Raw genomic sequence first — 24,297 nt, 5'->3', positions numbered from 1 at the left:
GTCAGTTCCCAAGCTCTGTTCCCCGCTTCAGGATTAATTGTTGTATGTCGTTGTGTTACCTGTGTGCTGACGCTGGTCCTGTCTTGTTCCCTGTCTCTTCCTTATTAAATGTTGACTCCCTGTACCCGCTTCTCTAATCCAGCGTCGGTCCTTATAGAATCCTGAAGCCATCAAATGAAGCATCGGGAAGTGCTGGCTTTCTGGTTGTTGGTGACGTTAGATCTGGGGGCCGCAGCCGATGGAATCAGTGGTGCCTAAGCCAGCTCGTTGGGCTTCCATGCCCTAGTTAGCTCGAGAGGTTTTCTTGTCCCGGTTGGCTCTGCAGGCATCCATCCCTCGACAGGCCTTAGCCGGATTGCCAGGTTTTTATGCCTCAGCCGGCTCGCCAGGCGTCTCCGGCTCATCAGGCTCCCATGTTCCAGTGGGATCATCAGGCTGTCACACCTCAACCGGGTCGTCAGGCTCCCACGCCTCAGCTGGTTCGCCAGGCTCCCACACCTCTGCCGGTTTGTCTAGCTTTTATGCCCCAACCGGCTTGTCCAGCGCCCAGGCCTCGGGCCGGCCCGTCAGGAATGCCCAGGTGTGACGCAGGGTGATGCCCCTAGAGGGGGGGGGGGTACTGTCACACCTGTTCCTGCTCCCACTCCATGGCGCCAGGTTCCCCAGCATTACGCACTCCTGCCACCATCATTACGGACACTTGCCTTCCCCTGTCACACGCATTGGCAATTATTGGACTCACCTGGACTTAATCACCTGTGTCATTACCTTCCCTATATCTGTCTGTGCCCAAGCTCTGTTCCCCGCTTCAGGATTAATTGTCATATGTCACGAGTGTGTTGACGCTGTTCCTGTCTTGTTCCATGTCTCTTCCTTATTAAATGTTGACTCCCCGTACCTGCTTCGCTAATCCAGTGTCGGTCCTTATAGAATCCTGAAGCCATCAAACGAAGCATCGGGGAGTGCTGGCTTTCCAATTGGTGCTGACGTCACGTCCGGGGGCCGCGGCCGATGGAACTGGCGGTGCCTAAGACAGCTCGTCAGGCTTCCATGCCCTAGCTGACTTGAGAGGTTTTCTTGTCCCGGTTTGCTCGGCAGGTGCCCATCTCATGGCCGGCCTCAGCCGGATCACCAGGGTTTTACGCCTCGCCAGGCGTCTACGCTTCAGCCAGCTCATCAGGCTCTCATGTTCCAGCGCTTCATCTGAACTTTAACACGCATTGCTTGCGGTACGGTTTTGGAAATATAAGGAACATATCTTTCATATCAGTGACAAATCATTTTCAAAAAACAAAAGGTTAAATTACTACACACCTTTACACGGCCATATTTCCATGTTACAGCACTTACAGTGGGGCAAAAAAGTATTTAGTCAGCCACCAATTATGCAAGTTCTCCCACTTAAAAAGATGAGAGAGGCCTGCAATTTTCATCATAGGTACACTTCAGCTATATCAGACAAAATGAGAAAAAAATCCAGAAAATCACATTGTAGGATTTTTTATGAATTTATTTGCAAATTATGGTGGAAAATAAGTATTTGGTCACCTACAAACAAGCAAGATTTCTGGCTCTCACAGACCTGTAACTTCTTCTTTGTGACAGGGAGGATGGAGAAAATTCGACACCATTTAAAAAATTTATTTTGGAAGATTGAAATCTGAATAAAAAACATGTTGATTGTTCTCCATACTCTTCTGATTTCGAATATTCCATTTTCATTGGCATGTTTGGTTCATAGCTGTTGACGAGAGAACCGAATGTATAAAACTAATTTTACCTAGGTGCCAAACTGAACCAAATACCTACCAGCTCTCTAAAAAGTTGTGCAAACAATACTTTCCTTTGCATATTATGTCTCAAATTTCAAGCAGCTGGAGGATAAACCACGCAGACTAGTAGTAGATTAAGTTTAAATGTAATTTTCTTCAACATTTTTGCAAGTAAGGAACATTTACACGATTGTGCAGGCATTAGTTTCTTTCTGTTTCTACCAATTATTTGTGTATTACAGTCAGATTAATCAGATTAACTCCATAGTAACTGTGAGTGTGATGAAAGGAAAGTGAATGGCAATACAATACCCGTTGCCTTAATCAAATAATTGAGCGTAATTTATTACACTGAACAGTGAGAGCCAGCCCATGCCATAATTTATGATTTTCCGGCGAATTTGCATAACCTACCTCAGCCCTGGTCTCAGGTGGTGGTGTGAGATTTAGCAACACATGTGAGCCAACTGTAATGGATGCCTTCAACGTGAGTAGCACACAAGAAAGCATAAACACGAATGTCCACAAAGTTTTCTCAGGTAAAATGTTAATCTTGATGAAAACGCCACCACAAGTCCTCATACTCTGACACTTTCAATGACTCACATATTTGACAATATATATATTGGAAATATATACTGAAAGACGTAACTTGATTTGCTTTGTTGAGATGTCACCGTCTGTATCGGTAGTCACACTACCAGGAGTCTACTCAGAGACACTGCCTCCAAAATGGAAGGATGTGCCTCGTTTCCATTGAGATCATTTCCAAAGGTGTTCCAATCCAACTTCAGTCTTGGAACTAATTATAGAGTTCCTTAGCTGCATTGAATGTAGATCAGTGGAGGTCAGTGCTGTTTAAGATGAGGGAGGACAAATATGTTTTTATGAGTATGCCCTTCTTTTCATTACAGCATATTGGATGACTGTCATTCATATTCTATTTACCCAGCTCAATGTAACATCGATAGGTTTGGGCTACTACATGATACTCAATGTCCCTATACACATCATGAGGTTGCTACAACCTAGCCTAAGAATGAATGTTTACAACTTAGGTGTACAGGTTGAGAGAAGTTTGAGTAATCAAGGTGACAGATATTGACACATTCAATACTGCCTTGCACACCGCCTAGCTGATCTAAGGTGCAGTCATTAGTCCAACAGCTACAAACGAGAGTTTCTATTGGACAAGTTCAGGTATGTTTATCCCCATTTCGTTCTGTTTGCTTCCGTTTAAGAAAAGTTCTTCTTCAATACAGTTCACTTTCATAGCAGCCACATGCAAACAGCATGATCCCTTTGATCATTGTATAATTCCTTCTCACATCTACACGCTCTCCTCCTCCCACCTTTTCCCTTCGCTTGTGCGCTTCAGTGTACAACACATCAGCTGTCTGTGACCAGGCGGAAAAAAAACTTTCCAAGCCAAACTTTCATATGATAACCGCTAACTGCTACGTCATAGTCAACAAAGCTATTAGAACTAAAGTGTTAGTAAACCTGCTACAATCATGCAGTACAGTATATAGTCAGCAGCAAGCAGTTTAGCAGTTACACTGGTGGGCTCCAGTGGCAAGAAATTAATAACACCAAAAGCTTACCTTGACTTGGAAGAGTTCCAGTGTTGGATAGCCATAGCCAGCTAGCTAACATAGCATCCCTCTCTGTTTGAGCTGGGTGTTTGAGTAGGCTAAACTAGCTAGCTGCATTTGCTAGCTAAATAAGTGAAAGGGGAAAAAATACAACATTTAGTTATCTCTTTCTCTTCTCCTTCATTTTTGAATAAATGTAATTAGTTCAAAACTGTTCAAATATTGTCTTTCTCTTTGAGTCAACTACTCACCACATTTTATGCACTGCAGTGCTAGATAGCTGTTGCTTATGCTTTCAGTACTAGATTAATTCTCTGATCCTTTGATTGGGTGGACAACATGTCAGTTCATGCTGGAAGAGCTCTGATAGGATGGAGGACCTCCTCCGGAAGTAGTCATAATTACTAAGTCTATGGTAGGGGGTGAGAACCATGAGCCTCCTAGGTTTTGTATTGTCAATGTACCCAGAGGAGTACAGAAACTAGCTGTCCTCTGGCTACACCATGGTGCTGCCCGACATAGTGTTATTGAGGTTACAGTAGACTTTCATTGCAAAACAGTGTGTTTTAACCAATTATTTGGTGACATTTGAATATATTTAGTATAGTTTTCACTATTTAGTAATGTTTCACTATTTTTATTTATGGGAATTTCACTGAGGAGGTTGGTTCTCTCCTTCCTCCTCTGAGGATCCTGCACTGATGTAGGTTAATGTTTTACCTGTAACGCCTTGGCAAGAAAGGTTGGTGGGACCTGACCCTCATAGCAGGAAATTAAGAAGTAATAATATGGTAATAATTCATGTGCTTGCTAAAGGAACTACTGTTATTCCCCATACTAAACTACATACTACAGCTGAAGCAAGCACACACATTTCTTCAAGAAATACCTTTCTACACCTTATTACTTTTTACAACATTTCCTGCTGTAAGACTATAAAGAACTGTGTTATTATTATTTTTTAAATGGGTTTCCTGTTGTTATTTTTGTATTTTATTTTCATTCTTTACCATTGAATACTGATATTGATTTGTATTTTATTGCAATATAAATAACATTATTTGCCCAGATGATTTGCTGTTGAATACATTTTTACATTTTACATTGGCATAAAGCATTTTTATTCTAAAATTTTTAAATTATTACACCTGATAGTTCACTGAAGCAAATGGTAATCTGTCTCGTATTTGCTGTTGAATAAAATGCCCATTTGAAATAGTTGACAGGCCTAGCTTACAATTGAAGACCATTCACCGTTACAGAAAGTAAACTTTAAATCAATAAAGAGTATTTTAATATCCATAATGTTTGAGCCTGTAAAATGGATTTATGAAGACATGTCAATTTCCCTAACCCACCAATCACAGACGGTTGCGTGCGTCAACACAGCGAAAGGGGGCGGTCTGTTGTCAACATTTTTGCAGCGCTTCGCAGTGAAGGTAAGTAGGGTCGCCTAATGTCAACTTTCTAAAAAAAAGTTTAGGGAGCTAGATACATATTTGGTGTGGATCAACTGTGTAGCTACGTTGTCAAAGATATTGTCAACATTGCTGCGGATTTAGTTGACCAATTTGACCATCAGATTTAGCTTGCATGCTAACTGATAAGCCAATGACTAAAGCTACTAGTTAGCTGGCCAAAGAGCGCTGACCTACAAGTTACTCCCCAGGTCAGTCATCTTTCTATCTAGCTATATTTTGAATTTATTTGGGTTATTTTGATGTAGAAAGTGTGACGAGAACAGGATAATGATCAAAGCATGATGATGGAAAATAGATTAGTAGCTAGCGCGTTAGCCCCTTTGTAGCCATAGCCCTTGGTGTTTTGAGTGCAACAAGTAGCTAAGAAAGATGACTGACCTGAGGAGTAACTTGCAGGTCAGCGCTCTTTGGCCAGCTAACAAGTAGCTTTAGTCGCTAGCATATCAGTTAGCATGCAAGCTAAATAGGTTTTTTATTTGTCCTTTTATTTAACTAGGCAAGTCAGTTAAGAACAAATTCTTATTTTCAATGTTAACGTTAGTTGACAGCTCTTTCAGGCTAGATGGCTATGCTTGCTAGCTGACTGGCCACAAATATGTCAACACTGGTTTACATGAACCAATTTGTTGATTTAGCTAGAGACTTATTATTAGTTTTTCTCACATCTATTTTGACGACCTACAACAATTGTCTTCAGCCATAGTTATCCAGACATAAATACTTTGATGTATGAACAAGAACTCAAATTCAATACCTAGTGGTGTTTAATACCTAGCTACGTAATTCTCACATCGAATTGAAATTAATTGAGCTGCCTGCCATCTGCTTTGACTTTACATGCCCCTAGATTAAGTGATAGTTACAGCTAATCCACACTGCAGGAAAACCAATATACTCAAATTTGACTAATCCTGTTGCCTAATCAGCTAGCTAACTCCATCCAACTATAGTCTTACAGGGGTAGTATAGTCTTTTCAGAGATTTCAAAAGTTGTGACACATTTTTTACTTACCACAGCAGCTGATAGAGCTACCATGGCCTCTTCGGGGTTTCGGGGTGACGTTTCCCAGGTGCGTGGCGGCCGTGATCCCGTCTTCTCTGAGGCCATCAACCAGAAGATGCGTGTCCCGGACCGGCTGAGAGTGGGGCCAGGCATGGGACAGGGAGGGGAAGAGGCGAGGCAGGGGCGTGCTGAGCGTCCCGCTTCCTATAGCATGCACATCCCAGACAGGCTGTCTCTCACAGGTGGGCGCATGTCTGATCTGTAGGTAGGCCTATTAATAAATACAAAACGGGAGGTATTTTATGTGTCTTAAGTTAGAAGTGGAGTTGGGATAGAATGGAGACCGGTCAGAAGAACAACTCCTTTAGCCACTTTACAATGCTGGATATTATATTATTATTTTTTTCACCTTTTTATTTAACCAGGTAGGCTAGTTGAGAACAAGTTCTCATTTGCAACTGCGACCTGGCCAAGATAAAGCATAGCAGTGTGAACAGACAACACAGAGTTACACATGGAGTAAACAATTAACAAGTCAATAACACAGTAGAAAAAAAGGGAGTCTATATACATTGTGTGCAAAAGGCATGAGGAGGTAGGTGAATAATTACAATTTTGTAGATTATCACTGGAGTGATAAATGATCAGATGGTCATGTACAGGTAGAGATATTGGTGTGCAGAAAAGTAAATAAATAAAAACAGTATGGGGGTGAGGTAGGTAAAAATGGGTGGGCTATTTACCGATAGACTATGTACAGCTGTAGCGATCGGTTAGCTGCTCGGATAGCAGATGTTTGAAGTTGGTGAGGGAGATAAAAGTCTCCAACTTCAACTATTTTTGCAATTCGTTCCAGTCACAGGCAGCAGAGAACTGGAACAAAAGGCGGCCAAATGAGGTGTTGGCTTTAGGGGTGATCAGTGAGATACACCTGCTGGAGCGCGTGCTATGGGTGGGTGTTGCCATCGTGACCAGTGAACTGAGATAAGGCGGAGCTTTACCTAGCATGGACTTGTAGATGACCTGGAGCCAGTGGGTCTGGCGGCGAATATGTAGCGAGGGCCAGCCGACTAGAGCATACAGGTCGCAGTGGTGGGTGGTATAAGGTGCTTTAGTGACAAAACGGATGGCACTGTGATAAACTGCATCCAGTTTGCTGAGTAGAGTGTTGGAAGCAATTTTGTAGATGACATCGCCGAAGTCGAGGATCGGTAGGATAGTCAGTTTTACTAGGGTAAGTTTGGCGGCGTGAGTGAAGGAGGCTTTGTTGCGGAATAGAAAGCCGACTCTAGATTTGATTTTCGATTGGAGATGTTTGGTATGAGTCTGGAAGGAGAGTTTACAGTCTAGCCAGACACCTAGGTACTTATAGATGTCCACATATTCAAGGTCGGAACCATCCAGGGTGGTGATGCTAGTCAGGCGTGCGGGTGCAGGCAGCGAACGGTTGAAAAGCATGCATTTGGTTTTACTAGCGTTTAAGAGCAGTTGGAGGCCACGGAAGGAGTGTTGTATGGCATTGAAGCTCGTTTGGAGGTTAGATAGCACAGTGTCCAAGGACGGGCCGGAAGTATATAGAATGGTGTCGTCTGCGTAGAGGTGGATCAGGGAATCGCCCGCAGCAAGAGCAACATCATTGATATATACAGAGAAAAGAGTCGGCCCGAGAATTGGACCCTGTGGCACCCCCATAGAGACTGCCAGAGGACCGGACAACATGCCCTCCGATTTGACACACTGAACTCTGTCTGCAAAGTAGTTGGTGAACCAGGCAAGGCAGTCATCAGAAAAACCGAGGCTACTGAGTCTGCCGATAAGAATATGGTGATTGACAGAGTCGAAAGCCTTGGCAAGGTCGATGAAGACGGCTGCACAGTACTGTCTTTTATCGATGGCGGTTATGATATCGTTTAGTACCTTGAGCGTGGCTGAGGTGTACCCGTGACCGGCTCGGAAACCAGATTGCACAGAGGAGAAGGTACGGTGGGATTCGAGATGGTCAGTGACCTGTTTGTTGACTTGGCTTTCGAAGACCTTAGATAGGCAGGGCAGGATGGATATAGGTCTGTAACAGTTTGGGTCCAGAGTGTCTCCCCCTTTGAAGAGGGGGATGACTGCGGCAGCTTTCCAATCCTTGGGGATCTCAGACGATATGAAAGAGAGGTTGAACAGGCTGGTAATAGGGGTTGCGATAATGGCGGCGGATAGTTTCAGAAATAGAGGGTCCAGATTGTCAAGCCCAGCTGATTTGTATGGGTCCAGGTTTTGCAGCTCTTTCAGAACATCTGCTATCTGGATTTGGGTAAAGGAGAACCTGGAGAGGCTTGGGCGAGTAGCTGCGGGGAGGGCGGAGCTGTTGGCCGAGGTTGGAGTAGCCAGGCGGAAGGCATGGCCAGCCGTTGAGAAATGCATGTTGAAGTTTTCGATAATCATGGATTTATCAGTGGTACCATGTTACCTAGCCTCAGTGCAGTGAGCAGCTGGGAGGAGGTGCTCTTGTTCTCCATGGACTTCACAGTGTCCCAGAACTTTTTGGAGTTGGAGCTACAGGATGCAAATTTCTGCCTGAAGAAGCTGGCCTTAGCTTTCCTGACTGACTGCGTGTATTGGTTCCTGACTTCCCTGAACAGTTGCATATCGCGGGGACTATTCGATGCTATTGCAGTCCGCCACAGGATGTTTTTGTGCTGGTCGAGGGCAGTCAGGTCTGGAGTGAACCAAGGGCTATATCTGTTCTTAGTTCTGCATTTTTTTAACGGAGCATGCCATCTAAAATGGTGAGGAAGTTACTTTTAAAGAATGACCAGGCATCCTCAACTGACGGGATGAGGTCAATGTCCTTCCAGGATACCCGGGCCAGGTCGATTAGAAAGGCCTGCTCGCAGAAGTGTTTTAGGGAGCGTTTGACAGTGATGAGGGGTGGTCGTTTGACTGCAGCTCCGTAGAGGATACAGGCAATGAGGCAGTGATCGCTGAGATCCTGGTTGAAGACAGCGGAGGTGTATTTGGAGGGCCAGTTGGTCAGGATGACGTCTATGAGGGTGCCCTTGTTTACAGATTTAGAGTTGTACCTGGTGGGTTCCTTGATGATTTGTGTGAGATTGAGGGCATCTAGCTTAGATTGTAGGACTGCCGGGGTGTTAAGCATATCCCAGTTTAGGTCACCTAACAGAACAAACTCTGAAGCTAGATGGGGGGCGATCAATTCACAAATGGTGTCCAGGGCATAGCTGGGAGCTGAAGGGGGTCGGTAGCAGGCGGCAACAGTGAGAGACTTATTTCTGGAGAGAGTAATTTTCAAAATTAGTAGTTCGAACTGTTTGGGTATGGACCTGGAAAGTATGACATTACTTTGCAGGCTATCTCTGCAGTAGACTGCAACTCCTCCCCCTTTGGCAGTTCTATCTTGATGGAAAATGTTATAGTTGGGTATGGAAATCTCAGAATTTTTGTTGGCCTTCCTGAGCCAGGATTCAGACACGGCAAGGACATCAGGGTTAGCAGAGTGTGCTAAAGCAGTGAGTAAAACAAACTTAGGGAGGAGGCTTCTGATGTTGACATGCATGAAACCAAGGCTTTTTCGATCACAGAAGTCAACAAATGAGGGTGCCTGGGGACATGCAGGGCCTGGGTTTACCTCCACATCACCCGCGGAACAGAGGAGGAGTAGTATGAGGGTGCGGCTAAAGGCTATCAAAACTGATCGCCTAGAGCGTTGGGGACAGAGAATAAAAGGAGCAGATTTCTGGGCATGGTCAAATATATTCAGGGCATAATGCGCAGACAGGGGTATGGTGGGGTGTGGGTACAGCGGAGGTAAGCCCAGGCACTGGGTGATGATGAGAGAGGTTGTATCTCTGGACATACTGGTTGTAATGGGTGAGGTCACTGCATGTGTGGGAGGTGGGACAAAGGAGGTATCAGGGGTATGAAGAGTGGAACTAGGGGCTCCATTGTAAACTAAAACAATGATAACTAACCTGAACAACAGTATACAAGGCATATTGACATTTGAGAGAGACATACAGCGAGGCATACAGTAATCACAGGTGTTGAATTGGGAGAGCTAGCTAAAACAGTAGCTAAAACAGTAGGTGAGACAACAACAGCTAATCAGCAAGCACAACAACAGCAGGTAAAATGGCGTTGACTAGGCAGGGAGGGTCGGATTAACTACACACAGAGCCTGAGTGCGGCTGGGGCCGACAGATAAAACATAAACAAGCAGAATGGAGTACCGTGATTAATGGACAGTCCAGCATGCATCAGCTATGTAGCCAAGTGATCAGTGTCCAGGGGGCAGCGGTGGATGGGGCAGGGAAGCTAGACTGGCGAGTATTATCCAGGTTAAAAAAACTGGCTGGCTGTGCAGAAGGTAAAAGCCGCTAGCAGTGGCTAACAATGACTAAATAGCTTGTAGCTAGTTAGCTGGTTAGCTTCTGAAGGTTCTTGAATGTGTTCTAAAAATAATAGCGATTCCGTATCACATTGGGAGAGGCAGGTTACCGGAAGGTATAATCGAATTAAAAATCGAAAAGAGATTGAAAGTAAATATGGGTCCAGTGAGTGGTTGGGGCGCGGCGATTCAGACGGTTAGCAGGCCTGTGCTAACAAGCTAACAGTTAGTAGGCCGGGGCTAAAAAAGCTAGCAGTTAGCAGGCCGAATTAGCAAGCAAGGAGATAGCAAGGGCTAGAAAGTTAGCCTTTGGGGGACGTCGCGATGGGGTGAGTCTGTTTATGCCTCTTCATGCGGTGACACCGATAGACCGGTCGTGGGTCCGGATATTGTAGCCCAGGAGTATGCTTCGGTGGTAGCACAGGAGCTCTGGCCGGGCTAGCTTCAAGCTAAGTGGATGGAAACGCTAGCCAGGAGTAATCATCCGGGGTTGCGGTTAGCTAGTTAGCTAGTTGTGAAGATCCAGCTGAAAATGTTCTGTTTGTGGTGGGATTCCGGTGGGAATCCGGGGATAAAAAAATAATAGGTCCGTTATGCTCTGGTTAGAGTTGCGTTGTTCGAACTGGCGAGAGCTTTCCGAGCTAAAGGTTAGCTGGTGACCGGTTAGCTGAAGACCGCTAGCTAGCAATTTGCTGACTGATAGCTGGTAGTTAGCTGGCTAGCTTCAGTTGAGGGATTCCGGATCCGAAGTAAATATAAATACTTTAGAAAAAAAAGCAGATCCGCGCTACATTGGGTGAGGCGGGTTGCAGGAGAGTATTTAGAAGTTGAGGTTTAGCAAAATGTTTTAAAAGATATGCGAAGAAAAATATGTTTAAAAAAACGATATATACAAGGGACACGACATGACAAGACGTCTGACTGCTACGCCATCTTGGATCTCAAAATGGTATAAAGCTCTTTTAGATTTTCTCAAGATTTGAGTTGGAGCAGTCTTGGGATCTTTGTGTGAGTTCCTTTTCATATCTGTGTTCTGATACCTCTGACTTACTAATAGATGCCCCGGACATGAGCCCCCGTCCATTGTTCACACCATCCAAGCACAACTCAGCCCTCCCCCTGGGACTTGCATGGGAGGCACAGCAGCAAGGTGCCTGGGACAGAGACCCCTACATGAGGGAACCAGTGCAGGTATGTGAGACTGCAGACTGGACTTTTTGTTTGGGAACAAGTTGTCTGACAATAATTGGAAGAATGTAGTGTGACTGACGCATGCAGTGTTAAGCCATTGCTCAGAATATCATTCTTCAGAGCTGTTTAAATGATTCAATATGCAGACACCACCTGGATTGAAACATTACCAGCAGCTTCCATCTGGTCCTACCCTCACCATCTAACTCATGTTACTCTTTCTCTCTCCTGTGACAGAGTCCCCTGCGGAGGTCCTACAGTGACCAGGCTTTTGGCAGGAGTGACCCTGACACCCCCACCTCCAAACAGGCACTGCACACCCCCACCTTGTAAGTAGAAGACACATTGGATTAAACACTAATTAACTCTTTTTGGGAAGCCTGTGACTGTCACTATAACAATCCAGCTCTTTCCTTGGACCAGCGAGGGGGGTTACATGTCCAACACTTCCTGATAAGCCGAGAAAAATAGCTCCCAAAACACGTGGTGCTGAATATTTTCAGAACACTTCACTTTAAAACACAATGTTTGTTGGTTTTTATCACCTTGTGTACGAAACAACTTGGCTGTATGTAAGCATAGTAGCATTATTTTGACCCTTGTTCAGTCTTTCAACACAACGCTTGCCTGCCCTTTCAAACCTGGAACCTTTCAGAAAGGCACAAAGGAAAAGTTGCATTGTCGGCTTGGGACATTCTAAATTCTATTGACTTTGCACTGCCTGAGGCCCATACTGCTATGTCCTCCTCCTTTTGAGTTGTGTTTCCAGCGGAGGGAGACAACATTGGTTCCTCTCATCTCTAGCCTCTCCTTATACAGTTGAAGTCTGAAGTTTACATACACTTAGGTTGGAGTCATTAAAACTCGTTCTTCAACCACTCCACGCATTTCTTGTTAACAAACTATAGTTTTGGCAAGTCGGTTAGGACATCTACTTTGCATGACACAAGTCATTTTTCCAACAATTGTTTACAGACAGATTATTTCACTTATAATTCACTGTATCACAACTCCAGTGGGTCAGAGGTTTACATGCACTAAGTTGACTGCCTTTAAACAGCTTGGGAAATTCAAGAAAATTGTCATGGCTTTAGAAGCTTTTTAGGCTAATTGACATCATTTGAGTCAATTGGAGGTGTAGCTGTGGATTTATTTCAAGGCCTTCCTTCAAACTCCGTGCCTCTTTGCATGACATCATGGGAAAATCCCAATAAATCAGCCATGACCTCAGAAGAAAAATTGTAGACGTCCAAAGGTCTGGTTCATCCTTGGGAGCAATTTCCAAACGCCTGAAGGTACCACGTTCATCTGTACAAATAATACTACGCAAGAATATACACAATGGGACCACGCAGCCGTCATACCGGTCAGGGAGGAGACTCGTTCTGTCTCCTAGAGATGAACGTACTTTGGTGAGAAAAGTGCAAATCAATCCCAGAACAACAGCAAAGAACCTTGTGAAGATGCTGGAGGAAACGTGTACAAAAGTATCTATATCCACAGTAAAACGAGTCCTATATCGACATAACCTGAAAAGCCGCTCAGCAAGGAAGAAGCCACTGCTCCAAAACCGAGCAAGCCGAAGAACACCATCCCAACCGTGAAGCTTAGGGGTGGCAGCATCATGTTGTGGGGGTGCTTTGATGCAGGAGGGACTAGTGGGCTTCACAAAATATATGGCATCATGAGGAAGGACAATTATGTGTATATATTGAAGCAATATCAAGACATCAGTCAGGAAGTTAAAGCTTGGTCGCAAATAGGTCTTCCAAATGGACAATGACCCCAAGCATACTTCCAAAGTTGTGGCAAAATGGCTTAAGGACAACAAAGTCAAGGTATTGGAGTGGCCATCACAAAGCCCTGACCTAAATCCCATAGAAAATTTGTGGGCAGAACTGAAAAAGCATGTGTGAGCAAGAAGGCCTACAAACCTGACTCAGTTACACCAGCTCTGTCAGGAGGAATGGGCCAAAATTCACCCAACTTATTGTGGAAAGCTTGGGGAAGGCTACCCGAAACGTTTGACCCAGGTTAAACAATTTAGAGGCAATGCTACCAAATACTAATTGAGTGTATGTAAACTTCTGACCCACTGGGAATGTGATGAAAGAAATAAAAGCTGAAAGAAATCATTATCTCTACTGTTATTCTGACATTTCACATTCTTAAAATAAAGAGGTGATCCTAACTAACCAAAGACCAGGAATTTCAACGAAAAAACTGAGTTTAAATGTATTTGGTTAATGTGTATGTAAACTTCCGACTTCAACTATATGTTGGTTATATTTGAGGCAGCGTGAAGCCAGGCAGATGGTCAGTCATGTGAGTCAATTGAAGTTATGTGGCGTATGTGGCCTTGTCACAATGCTTGGTAACAGTTGTGCCCCTCTCTGTCTAACCTCTGTCTTTTGTGGTGACCCTACCCACCCCCATCCCTCCCTTGTGACTGTTATAGTCGTGGCGGTGCAGGATGCCCCCCTAAGCGCTCCGCTGCTGCTGCAAACCCCCTGCCCATGCCCCTGGGGCTCCCTGCCATCCCACCCAGCCACCTGTCCCCAACGACCATGCTACAGGCCGCCAAGGAACTGGGCCAACAGGCCTCACAGCGCCTCCTGCAGACTGTCACACAGAAATACAGGTTAGGGGCTAGGGGCAACTCCTACCTTCTCCGTCCTGAGTGACCCCTGCCTACCCACTCCTAAATTTTAACAAATAGCACCTAACTTCCTTCCATTCCTTCCTTGCTTTAGCATGCATGTCTGTCGTTACACTACTAATTTAAATTTTCTTTGCAAGGCTTTTTCCTCAAGATATGGATTCTGTCTCAAAGCCTTTGCTTCGAGATAAGGATACATTATTTTCTTCATGATAACTTCCATTACTCACAACTTTTGTTGAATCATAGTGTTAATCAATTACTGACTAATCCTTTACCTTGATGAACTGTCCCGAAGCACTCTAAACTCTCCTTGTCACTTCTCCCTGCTTTGCTCTTGCTTAGGGTAGAAGTTTCCAGTAGGCACAGATCTTGGATCAGCTCACCCTCCCATAATCCTAACCTTAGCCTTTACAGACAACGGACAACTGACCTTAGATCAGCATCCATGGGGCAACTTCATCCTACTACTGCTTTATGCTGGCTTTTGTTGTCCTCTGGTTGCTTTTTCCTATTTCTGGATCCCTCCCTGTTGTTTCTCTGCCTTGTTTTGAAGGCCCCTTTGCAGACTGTGGTCTCTCCCTGGTTTAAAGGTTCAGTTATCCTGAACATCCAACGACTGCTGTGGTCGAGGCACCCCCTGTGTATGTTGAACCAGCCAGGAAAAGGTGACAAGTTCTGGCAAGCCATTTACTGTTATTGGGTGTGTTCCGGGGTTCGAAGAAACCCTGTTTTCAGAAGCCTAAAGTATTTAATTGTGGTGTGTGCATGTGCCATTTACATGTATTCCTGTGTGTGTGGTTGGCAGTGCCATGCATGACTCCTGGATGAGCCCAGATGATGAGGGAAGTGCCGCAGCTGTGGAGTTCATCGTACTTAGGAGACAGGTAAGCAGGCTAATTACCCCCTTACTGTTGCTGTACTCTTTGGTTCAGTCCATGCCGCCAGGTTGCGTAGCCAGTGTTTTACCAGTAGATGGAGCCAGAAGCCATATCTTCTATATTTTCTTCTGGCCATTGTTGAGGCACTAATATTGTGTTATGGATGCTTGTATGTTGTATTTATGTAATTTATCTTTTCTCAAACAGGCTCAGAAATCGAGGCCATCTTTACACTACACCAAATGCTTTGTAAAAATAATCGGTTACTTGCAGTATAATGAGTAAGATGGCACCGACAGACATGGCAGCTCTGCTTCTAGCTCCTCAGCAACTTTGCAGTATTTTGTTTTTGTGTGTGTTATTTCTTACACTATTAGCCCAGAATGTTTTTTGTGTTATTACATACAGCCGGAAAGAACTCTTGGATATCAGAATGGCGGTAACTCACCAGCATTACGACCAGGAATACGACTTTCCCGAATTGGATCCTTTTTTTGCACACCCCAGGGCAATTGAACTTATCCCAGAGGCTGCTCCAAGACGCTGCTGGTGGTGAAGAGGTAATCGGAATAGACTTCTCGTCTGACTCAGGAGGGAGGCACACCATCCACCGCTTCCGAGTATATTACTCGCTAATGTTCAGTCTCTGGACAATAAAGTAGACGAGCCCAGGACGAGGATCTCCTTCCAGAGAGACATCGGGGACTGTGACATACTTTGTTTCACGATATCATGGCTCTCTCCGGATATACTGTCTCCGTCCCTACAGCCAGCTGGGTTCTCAGTACACCGCGCAGACAGGAATAAAGAACTCTCCTGGAAGATTGGCAGTGGTGTGTTTCATGATTAACCACTCATGGTGTGATTTGTGATAACGTACAGAAACTCAAGTCCTTTTGTTTACCCAACCTAGAATACCTTACAATCAAATGCTGACGGTATTACCTCTCAAGAGAATTCTCTTCGGTGATAGTCACAGCTGTGTATATTCCCCCTCAAGCCGATACCACAACGGCCCTCAAGGAACTACAATGGACTTCATGCAAACTGGAAACCACATATCCTGAGGCCGCATTTATTTTAGCTGTGGATTTTAACAAACCAAATGAGGAAAACGCTACCTAAGTTCAATCAATACATTGACTGCAGTACTTGTGCTGGGAAAATTCTTGACCACTGCTATTCTCTCTTCCGGGATGCCTACAAGGCCCTCCCTTCGGCAAATCAGTTCACGACTACTTTTTGCTCCTCCCTTCCTATAGGCAGAAACTCAAACAGGAAGTACATGTTAAGGACTATTCAACTCTGGTCAGACCAATCGGAATCCATGCTTCAAGATTGTTTTGATCACGCGGACTGGGATATGTTATGGCTAGCCTCGGATAATATTGTTGACGTATACACGGACACGGTGACAGAGTTCATTAGGAAGTGTATAGATGTTTTTCCCACTGTGATGACTAAAACCTACCCAAACCAGAAACCGTGGATAGATGGCAGCATTCAGACTAAGCTGAAAGCGCAAACCACCTCATTTAACCATGGCAAGGTGACTGGGAATATGGACGAATACTAACAGTGTAGTTAGTAAGGCAATCAAACAGGAAAAACGTCAGTACAGAGACAAAGTGGAGTCGCAGTTCATCGGCTGACACGAGACTTATGTGGCAGGGTCTACAGACAATCACAGATTACAAAGGGGAAAACCAGCCACGTCACAGACACCGACGTCTTGCTCCCAGACAAGCTGAACACCTTCTTCGCCCGCTTTGAGGATAACACAGTGCCATCGACGCAGCCTGCTCCCAGGGACTGTGGGCTCTCATTCTCCGTGGCCGACATGAGTAAGACATTAAGCCTGTTAACATTCGCAAGGCTGCCAGACCAGACGGTATCCCTAGCCGCGTGCTCAGAGCATGCGCAGACCAGCTGGCTGGAGTGTTTACGGACATATTTAATCTCTCCCTATCCCAGTCTGCTATCCCCACTTGCTTCAAGATGTCTACCATTGTTCCTGTACCCAAGAAAGCAAAGGTAACTGAACTGACTATCGCCCCATAGCACCCACTTCTGTCATCATGAAGTGCTTTGAGAGGCTAGTTAAGGATCATATGACCTCTACCTTACCTGACACCCTAGACCCACTTCAATTTGCTTACCGCCCCAATAGATCTACAGACGATGCAATCGCCATTGAACTGTACACTGCCTTATCCCACCTGGACAAGAGGAATACCTATGTAAGAATGCTCTTCATTGACTAGCTCAGCCTTCAACACTCTAGTACCCTCCAAGCTTATCAAGCTCGGAGCCCTGGGTCTGAACCCTGCCCTGTGCAACTGAGACCTGGACTTCCTGAAGGTCCGCCCCCAGGTGGTGAAGGTAGGAAACAACACCTCCACTTCATTGATCCTCAACACAGGGGCCCCACAAGGGTGTGTATTCAGCCCCCTCCTATACCCCCTGTTCACCCATGACTGCGTGGCCACACACCATCCTCCAACTCGATCATCAAGTTTGCAGACAACACAACCATAGTTTGCCTGATTACCAACAATGACGAGACAGCCTACCGGGAGGAGATGAGGGCCCTGGCGGAGTGGTGCCAGGAAAATAACCTCTCCCTCAACGTCAACAAACGAAGGAGCTGATTGTGGACTTCAGGATAAAGCAGAGGGAGCACGCCCCTATCCACATTGACGGTACCGCAGTGAAGGTGGAAAGCTTAAAGTTCCTCGGCATACACATCACTGATGATCGAAATGGTCCACTCACACAGACAGTGTGGTGAAGAAGGCACAACAGCACCTCTTCAACCTCAGGAGGCTGAAAAAATGTGGCTTGGCCCCTAAGACCCTCAAACTTTTACAGATGCATAATTGAGAGCATTCTGTCGGGCTGTATCACCACCTGGTACGGCAACTGCACCAATCGCAATCTCAGGGCTCTCCAGAGGGTGGTGTGGTCTGCCCAGCGCATCACCAGGGGCACACTCGCTGCCTTCCAGGACAGCTACTACACCCAATGTCACAGGAAGGCCAAAAATATCATCAAGGACATCAACCATCCGATCCACGGCCTGTTCACCCCGCTATCATGAAGGCGAGGTCAGGACAGGGCATCAAAGCTGTGGCCGAGAGACAGAAGCTGTTTTTCAATCTCAAGGCCATCAGACTGTTAAATAGACATCACTAGCCGGCTAACACCCGGTTACTCAACCCTGCACCTTAGAGGCTGCTGCCCTAAAATAACACATCCTAGATCTGAATGAATGAAATATTCTTAAATACTTTTTTCTTTACATAGTTGAATGTGTTGACAACAAAATCACACAAATTATCAATGGAAATCAAATTTAACCCATGGAGGTCAGGATTTGGAGTCACACTCAAAATTAAAGTGGAAAACCACACTACAGGCTGATCCAACTTTGATGTAATGTCCTTAAAACAAGTCAAAATGAGGCTCAGTAGTGTGTGTGGCCTCCATGTGCCTGTATGACCTCCCTACAACGCTTGGGCATGCTCCTGATGAGGTGGCGGATGGTCTCCTGAGGGATCTCCTCCCAGACCTGGACTAAAGCATCCGCCAACTCCTGGACAGTCTGTGGTGCAACGTGGCGTTGGTGGATGGAGCGAGACATGATGTCCCAGATGTGCTCAATTGGATTCAGGTCTGGGGAACGGGCGGGCCAGTCCATAGCATCAATGCCTTCCTCTTGCAGGAACTGCTGACACACATGAGGTCTAGCATTGTCTTGCATTAGGAGGAACCCAGGGCCAACCGCACCAGCATATGGTCTCACAAGGGGTCTGAGGATCTCATCTCGGTACCTAATGGCAGTCAGGCTACCTCTGGCGAGCACATGGAGGGCTGTGCGGCCCCCCAAAGAAATGCCACCCCACACCATGACTGACCCACCGCCAAACCAGTCATGCTGGAGGATGTTGCAGACAGCAGAACGTTCTCCACGGCGTCTCCAGACTCTGTCACGTCTGTCACATGTGCTCAGTGTGAACCTGCTTTCATCTGTGAAGAGCACAGGGCGCCAGTGGTGAATTTGCCAATCTTGGTGTTCTCTGGCAAATGCCAAATGTCCTGCACGGTGTTGGGCTGTAAGCATAACCCCTACCTGTGGACGTCGGGCCCTCATACCACCCTCATGGAGTCTGTTTCAGACCGTTTGAGCAGACACACGCACATTCGTGGCCTGCTGGAGGTCATTTTGCAGGGCTCTGGCAGTGCTCCTCCTGCTCCTCCTTGCACAAAGGTGGAGGTAGCGGTCCTGCTGCTGGGTTGTTGCCCTTCTACGGCCTCCTCCACGTCTCCTGATGTACTGGCCTGTCTCCTGGTAGCGCCTCCATGCTCTGGCCACTACGCTGACAGACACAGCAAACCTTCGTGCCACAGCTCGCATTGATGTGCCATCCTGGATGAGCTGCACTACCTGAGCCACTTGTGTGGGTTGTAGACTCCGTCTCATGCTACCACTAGAGTGAAAGCACTCCAGCATTCAAAAGTGACCAAAACATCAGCCAGGAAGCATAGGAACTGAGAAGTGGTCTGTGGTCAACACCTGCAGAACCACTCCTTTATTGGGGGTGTCTTGCTAATTGCCTATAATTTCCACCTGTTGTCTATTCCATTTGCACAACAGCATGTGAAATTTGTCAATCAGTGTTGCTTCCTAAGTGGACAGTTTGATTTCACAGAAGTGTGATTGACTTGGAGTTACATTGTGTTGTTTAAGTGTTCCCTTTATTTTTTTGAGCAGTGTACATAGACATGGAATCACAGGTCACTTTAATTATGTTTACATAGTAATTTCATGTGCATATACTGTATTCTACTGAATTTTAGTCAATGCCACTCCGACAATGCTCATCCTAATATTTATATATTTCTTAATTCCATTTACTTTTAGATTTTTGTGTATTGTTGTGACTTGTTAGATATTATTTTATAAGAATCATTGACCTCATCCCATCGGTTGAGGATGCCAGGTCGTTCTTTAAAAGTAATTTCCTCACCATCTTAAATAAGCATAACCCTTTCAAAAAATGTAGAACTAAGAACAGATATAGATAGCCCTTGGTTCACTCCAGACCTGACTGCCCTCGACCAGCACAAAAACATCCTGTGGCGGACTGCACTAGCATCGAATAGTCCCCACGATATGCAACTTTTTAGGGAATTCAGGAACCAGTACACGTAGTCAGTTAGGAAAGCAAAGGCTAGCTTTTCCAAAAATACATTTGCATCCTGTAGCTCTAACTCCAGAAAGTTTTGGGACATTGTAAAGTCTACAAATACCTACGTGGCTGGCTTGACTGTAAACTCTCCTTCCAGACTCATATTAAACATCTCCAATCCAAAATCAAATCTAGAATCGGCTTCCTATTTCGCAACAAAGCCTCCTCTCACGCCGCCAAACGTATCCTCGTAAAACGGACTATCCTACTGATCCTTGACTTCAGCGATGTCACTTACAATATAGCCTCCAACACTCTACTCAGCAAACTGGATGCAGATTATCACAGTGCCATCCGTTTTGTCACCAAAGCCCCATATACCACCCACCACTGCGACCTGTATGTTCTCGTCGGCTGGCCCTCGCTACATATTCGTCGCCAGACCCACTGGCTCCAGGTAATCTATAAGTCTTTGCTAGGTAAAGCTCTTCCTTATCTCAGCTCACTGGTCACGATAACAACACTCACCCGTAGCACGCGCTCCAGCAGGTATATCTCACTGGTCATCCCCAAAGCCAACACCTCATTTGGCCACTTTTCTTTCTTGCCAATGACTGGAACGAATTGCAAAAATCACTGAAGTTGGACACATATCTCCCTCACTCAACATCAGCTAACCGATTGCTGCAGCTGTACACAGCCCATCCAATCTACCTACCTCATCCCCATATTGTTTTTATTTACTTTTTTGCGCACCAGTATTTCTACTTGCACATCGATCACTCCAGTGTTAATTTGCTAAACTGTAATTACTTCGCTACTATGGCCTATTTATTGCCTTCCCTCCTCACACCATTTGCGCACACTGTATATAAACTTTTTTTTTCTCTATTGTGTTATTGACTGTATGTTTGTTTATTCCATGTGTAACTCTGATTGTGTCGCACTGCTTTGCTTTATCTTGGCCAGGTTGCAGTTGAAAATGAGAACTTTCCTACCTGGTTAAATAAAGGTGAAAAAAAAAATACAAATGTATGTGTTGAAAATACCAGATTTTTTTACATAGTCAACTTAAACACAGCTCTGACACACAAACTTATGCCACCAGGGGTCTTTTCATAGTCCCCAAATCCAGAACAAATTCAAGAAAACGTACAGTGTTAAATAAGGCCCTTATTGCGTGGTACTTCCATCTCCTATTGCTCAAATTAACAGCAAACCTGGTTTCCAAAAACAGATGAAGCAACACTTGCGGCACAATGCCTCTCCCCTATTTGACCTAGATAGGCTACATATCAATGCATACACACAAACTATGTGTGCCTTTTTAAAAATCTGTCTATGAACTGTTCTTGTCTAATGAGGTTCTGTATTATGTTTCATGTTTTGTGTGGATTCCAGGAAGAGTAGCTGCTGCTTTGGCAACCGCTCATGGGGATACTACTAAAATACCACTGCACTTTTGGAACTAGGAACACAAGCATTTTGCTACACCCGCAAAACAATCTGTAAATATGTGTATGTGATCAATAAGATTTGATTATAACAGATCAGCACCGTTCTCTCTCGTGTCCAGGTAGTAAAGATGAGTCGTCGTCTGGCGGGTCTGGAAAGGCAGAATGCTGAATGCAGACAGACTGAGCTGGTGCTGTTCTCCCTGCTCCTTTCTGCCTGCCTGCTCAACGGATGGCTCTGGATACGCAGATAACAGACACACCGTCATTCAAACAGCCCACTCATCTGCACTACAACCCTCCAACCAGCTACTTTGCTCAACTCTGCATTACACATCCAGTCAGCTGGGTATTGCAGTTTACTTATTTATATACACAAGTTGGTGTGAGGTGCTCAGCATCTATTGTTTAAAATGGCATCTCTTCCCTCATCTTTCTTTCAAGGCCAGGGGAGGAAAGGAAGCTGTTTGGACCACTTACGTAGGGACAGTTCATCCATTTTTACATGTGGCCTTATTTTCACTCTTTCTGTTCTTGTAGTTGATTCCCAAAATTTTAATTGTTTTATTTGTTTCCTTACAGAGAAAATTGGTTGTCATCACTTGCCATTGACTATAATGCAATATCCAAATATGTCGAAAGCATATTGGAAAACACTCCACATTACATAAGAATCCCATTCTGAATGTCTCTTTACTCAGTTTTTAAAAAGTCCACTGTGCCATAAACCCATGTTTGAATGGTTCTGTTTACAACAACAATATGGATTTATTGGGACAGTGAAATAAATTAAATATTGAGCAGAAACAATTTAGAATGGAATTTTGACGTGATATGAAATTTAAATTCTCTAATATAATATATTTAATAAACAAACTGTTTGGGGATCAACTACAAGCACAGAAAGTGAAAATAAGTAATTTAAATGTAAAAATCAGGGAACTTCCCCTTTAAGTAGGACCTTAGGACTGAGGATCGAATGAGGGTGTTGAGAGTTTACTTGGAACTCTTCAGACCTAAAGAAGCCTAAATTGTAATCAGTTGCAGACAGTACATAGGTAATAAGGTTCTAAGACCTACACTATATTTACAAAAGTATGTGGACACCCCTTCAAACTCTTTCAGCCACACCCGTTGCTGACAGGTGTATAGAATTGAACACACAGCCATATAATCCCCATAGACAGACGTAAAAATCGTCAGTCCTCGGTTGCAACACTCACTACTGAGTTACAAACTGCCTCTGGAAGCAACGTCAACACAATGAAATGTGTTTCCATGGCCAAGCAGCCACACAAGCCTAAGATCACCATGCACAATGCTAAGCGCCAGCTGGAGTGGTGTAAAGCTCGCCGCCATTGGACTCTGAACGCGTTTCCACTGCTGCAATGGAGTGATGAATCACATTTCACCATCTGGCAAACCGACAGACTAATCTGGGTCTGGCGGATGCCAGGAGAATGCTACCTGCCCGACTGCATAGTGCCAACTGTAAAGTTTGGAGTAATAGTCTGGGGCTGTTTTTCATGGTTCTGACTAGGCCCCTTAGTTCCAGTGAAGGGAGATCTTAACGCTAAAGCAAACAATGACATTCTAGACAATTCTGTGATTCCAACTTTGTGGCAACAGTTTGGGGAAGGCCCTTTCCTGTTTCAGCATGACAATGCCCCCGTGCACAAAGCGAGGTCCATACAGAAATGGTTTGTGGAAGAACTTGACTGGCCTGCATTGAGTCCTGACCAACCACATCGAACACCTTTGGAATTAATTGGAACGCCGACTGCGAGCCAGGCCTAATCTCCTAACATCAGTGCCTGACCTCTAATGCCTGAATGGAAGAATGTCCCTGCAGCAATGTTCCAACATCTAGTGGAAAGCTCTCCCAGGAGAGTGGAGACTGTTATTGCAGCAAAGGGGGGGACCAACTCCATATTAATGTCCATGATTTTGAAATGAAATGTTTGACGAGCAGGCGCACACATACTTTTGGTCATGTAGTGTATATTTAATCAAGACTTCAGTGGCTTGGAACTTAAGTTTATCCAATGAAATTATATATGCAGTAATTTTTTCAGAAGTCAAATTATGTTAATCACAATGAATGTACATGTTGCACTCATTTATTGCATGGGCTTTATTTTTCAATTTTTGAAGTTGCACAGACTTTTCTTGTACATGTATTTAATAAATTAGATTTGATATGTTGAGTGAGGTTTGTGTTGTCTGTTGGGTCTTTCAACTGCTTGAACCTTAGTCTAGACCACCCAATTTAAATCAATGTGTAGTAAACATTCCAATAGAGCATAATGCACAGAACGAACATGAGTCGCATTGTATATTTATTTATTTAAAAAAATTAATTTAATTCTAAACCAAGAGAACTCACTTTCTGAAACATTTGGAAAGTCATTATTTGGAACATTGTCAGGAGAACATAGTGAAACCACACAGAAACGGCATGAGATGATTTTTGTAAAAAAAAATTAAAAAAAATCTTGATTAGAATTAATTTAATTCAACATGAATGGAGCCATGTACAGCAGCATCTATTGTATTGACTTTGTGAAAATGCACCAAAATACTAGAAGACCTTGCATCTTTAAAGATAGTTGGTGAGTTTACCAGTACCATCTTCAACTTGATTGATCACAAACATTAATACAAAGTTGGATG

The 24,297-nt window shown here is 44.6% G+C and overlaps 1 protein-coding gene across 3 annotated transcripts; it reads left to right on the top strand.

The window, feature by feature from the left end:
• Nucleotides 1-4,705: 4,705 nt before the first annotated feature.
• On the top strand, nucleotides 4,706-22,944 carry LOC112228532 (mitochondrial fission factor). Of its 3 annotated transcripts, none has more exons than XM_024393931.2 (8): nucleotides 4,706-4,806; nucleotides 5,866-6,093; nucleotides 11,305-11,438; nucleotides 11,676-11,767; nucleotides 13,897-14,079; nucleotides 14,691-14,765; nucleotides 14,906-14,984; nucleotides 15,186-15,321. In XM_024393931.2, exons 2-8 carry the CDS (start codon nucleotides 5,883-5,885, stop codon nucleotides 15,261-15,263), a joined length of 852 nt encoding a protein of 283 aa, XP_024249699.1. In that variant the 5' UTR covers nucleotides 4,706-4,806; nucleotides 5,866-5,882; the 3' UTR covers nucleotides 15,264-15,321. The 3 variants fall into 3 exon arrangements, with proteins under 3 accessions (XP_024249699.1, XP_024249697.1, XP_024249700.1); XM_024393929.2 differs by lacking the exon at nucleotides 15,186-15,321 and adding an exon at nucleotides 21,747-22,943 and having other exon boundaries at nucleotides 4,707-4,806; XM_024393932.2 differs by lacking the exons at nucleotides 14,691-14,765; nucleotides 15,186-15,321 and adding an exon at nucleotides 21,747-22,944 and having other exon boundaries at nucleotides 4,707-4,806.
• Nucleotides 22,945-24,297: the final 1,353 nt, after the last annotated feature.

The sequence above is a fragment of the Oncorhynchus tshawytscha genome, linkage group LG30 (genome assembly GCF_018296145.1).
Source record: "Oncorhynchus tshawytscha isolate Ot180627B linkage group LG30, Otsh_v2.0, whole genome shotgun sequence".
Lineage (NCBI taxonomy): Eukaryota > Metazoa > Chordata > Actinopteri > Salmoniformes > Salmonidae > Oncorhynchus > Oncorhynchus tshawytscha.
This window is presented reverse-complemented; position numbering and strand designations above follow the sequence as displayed.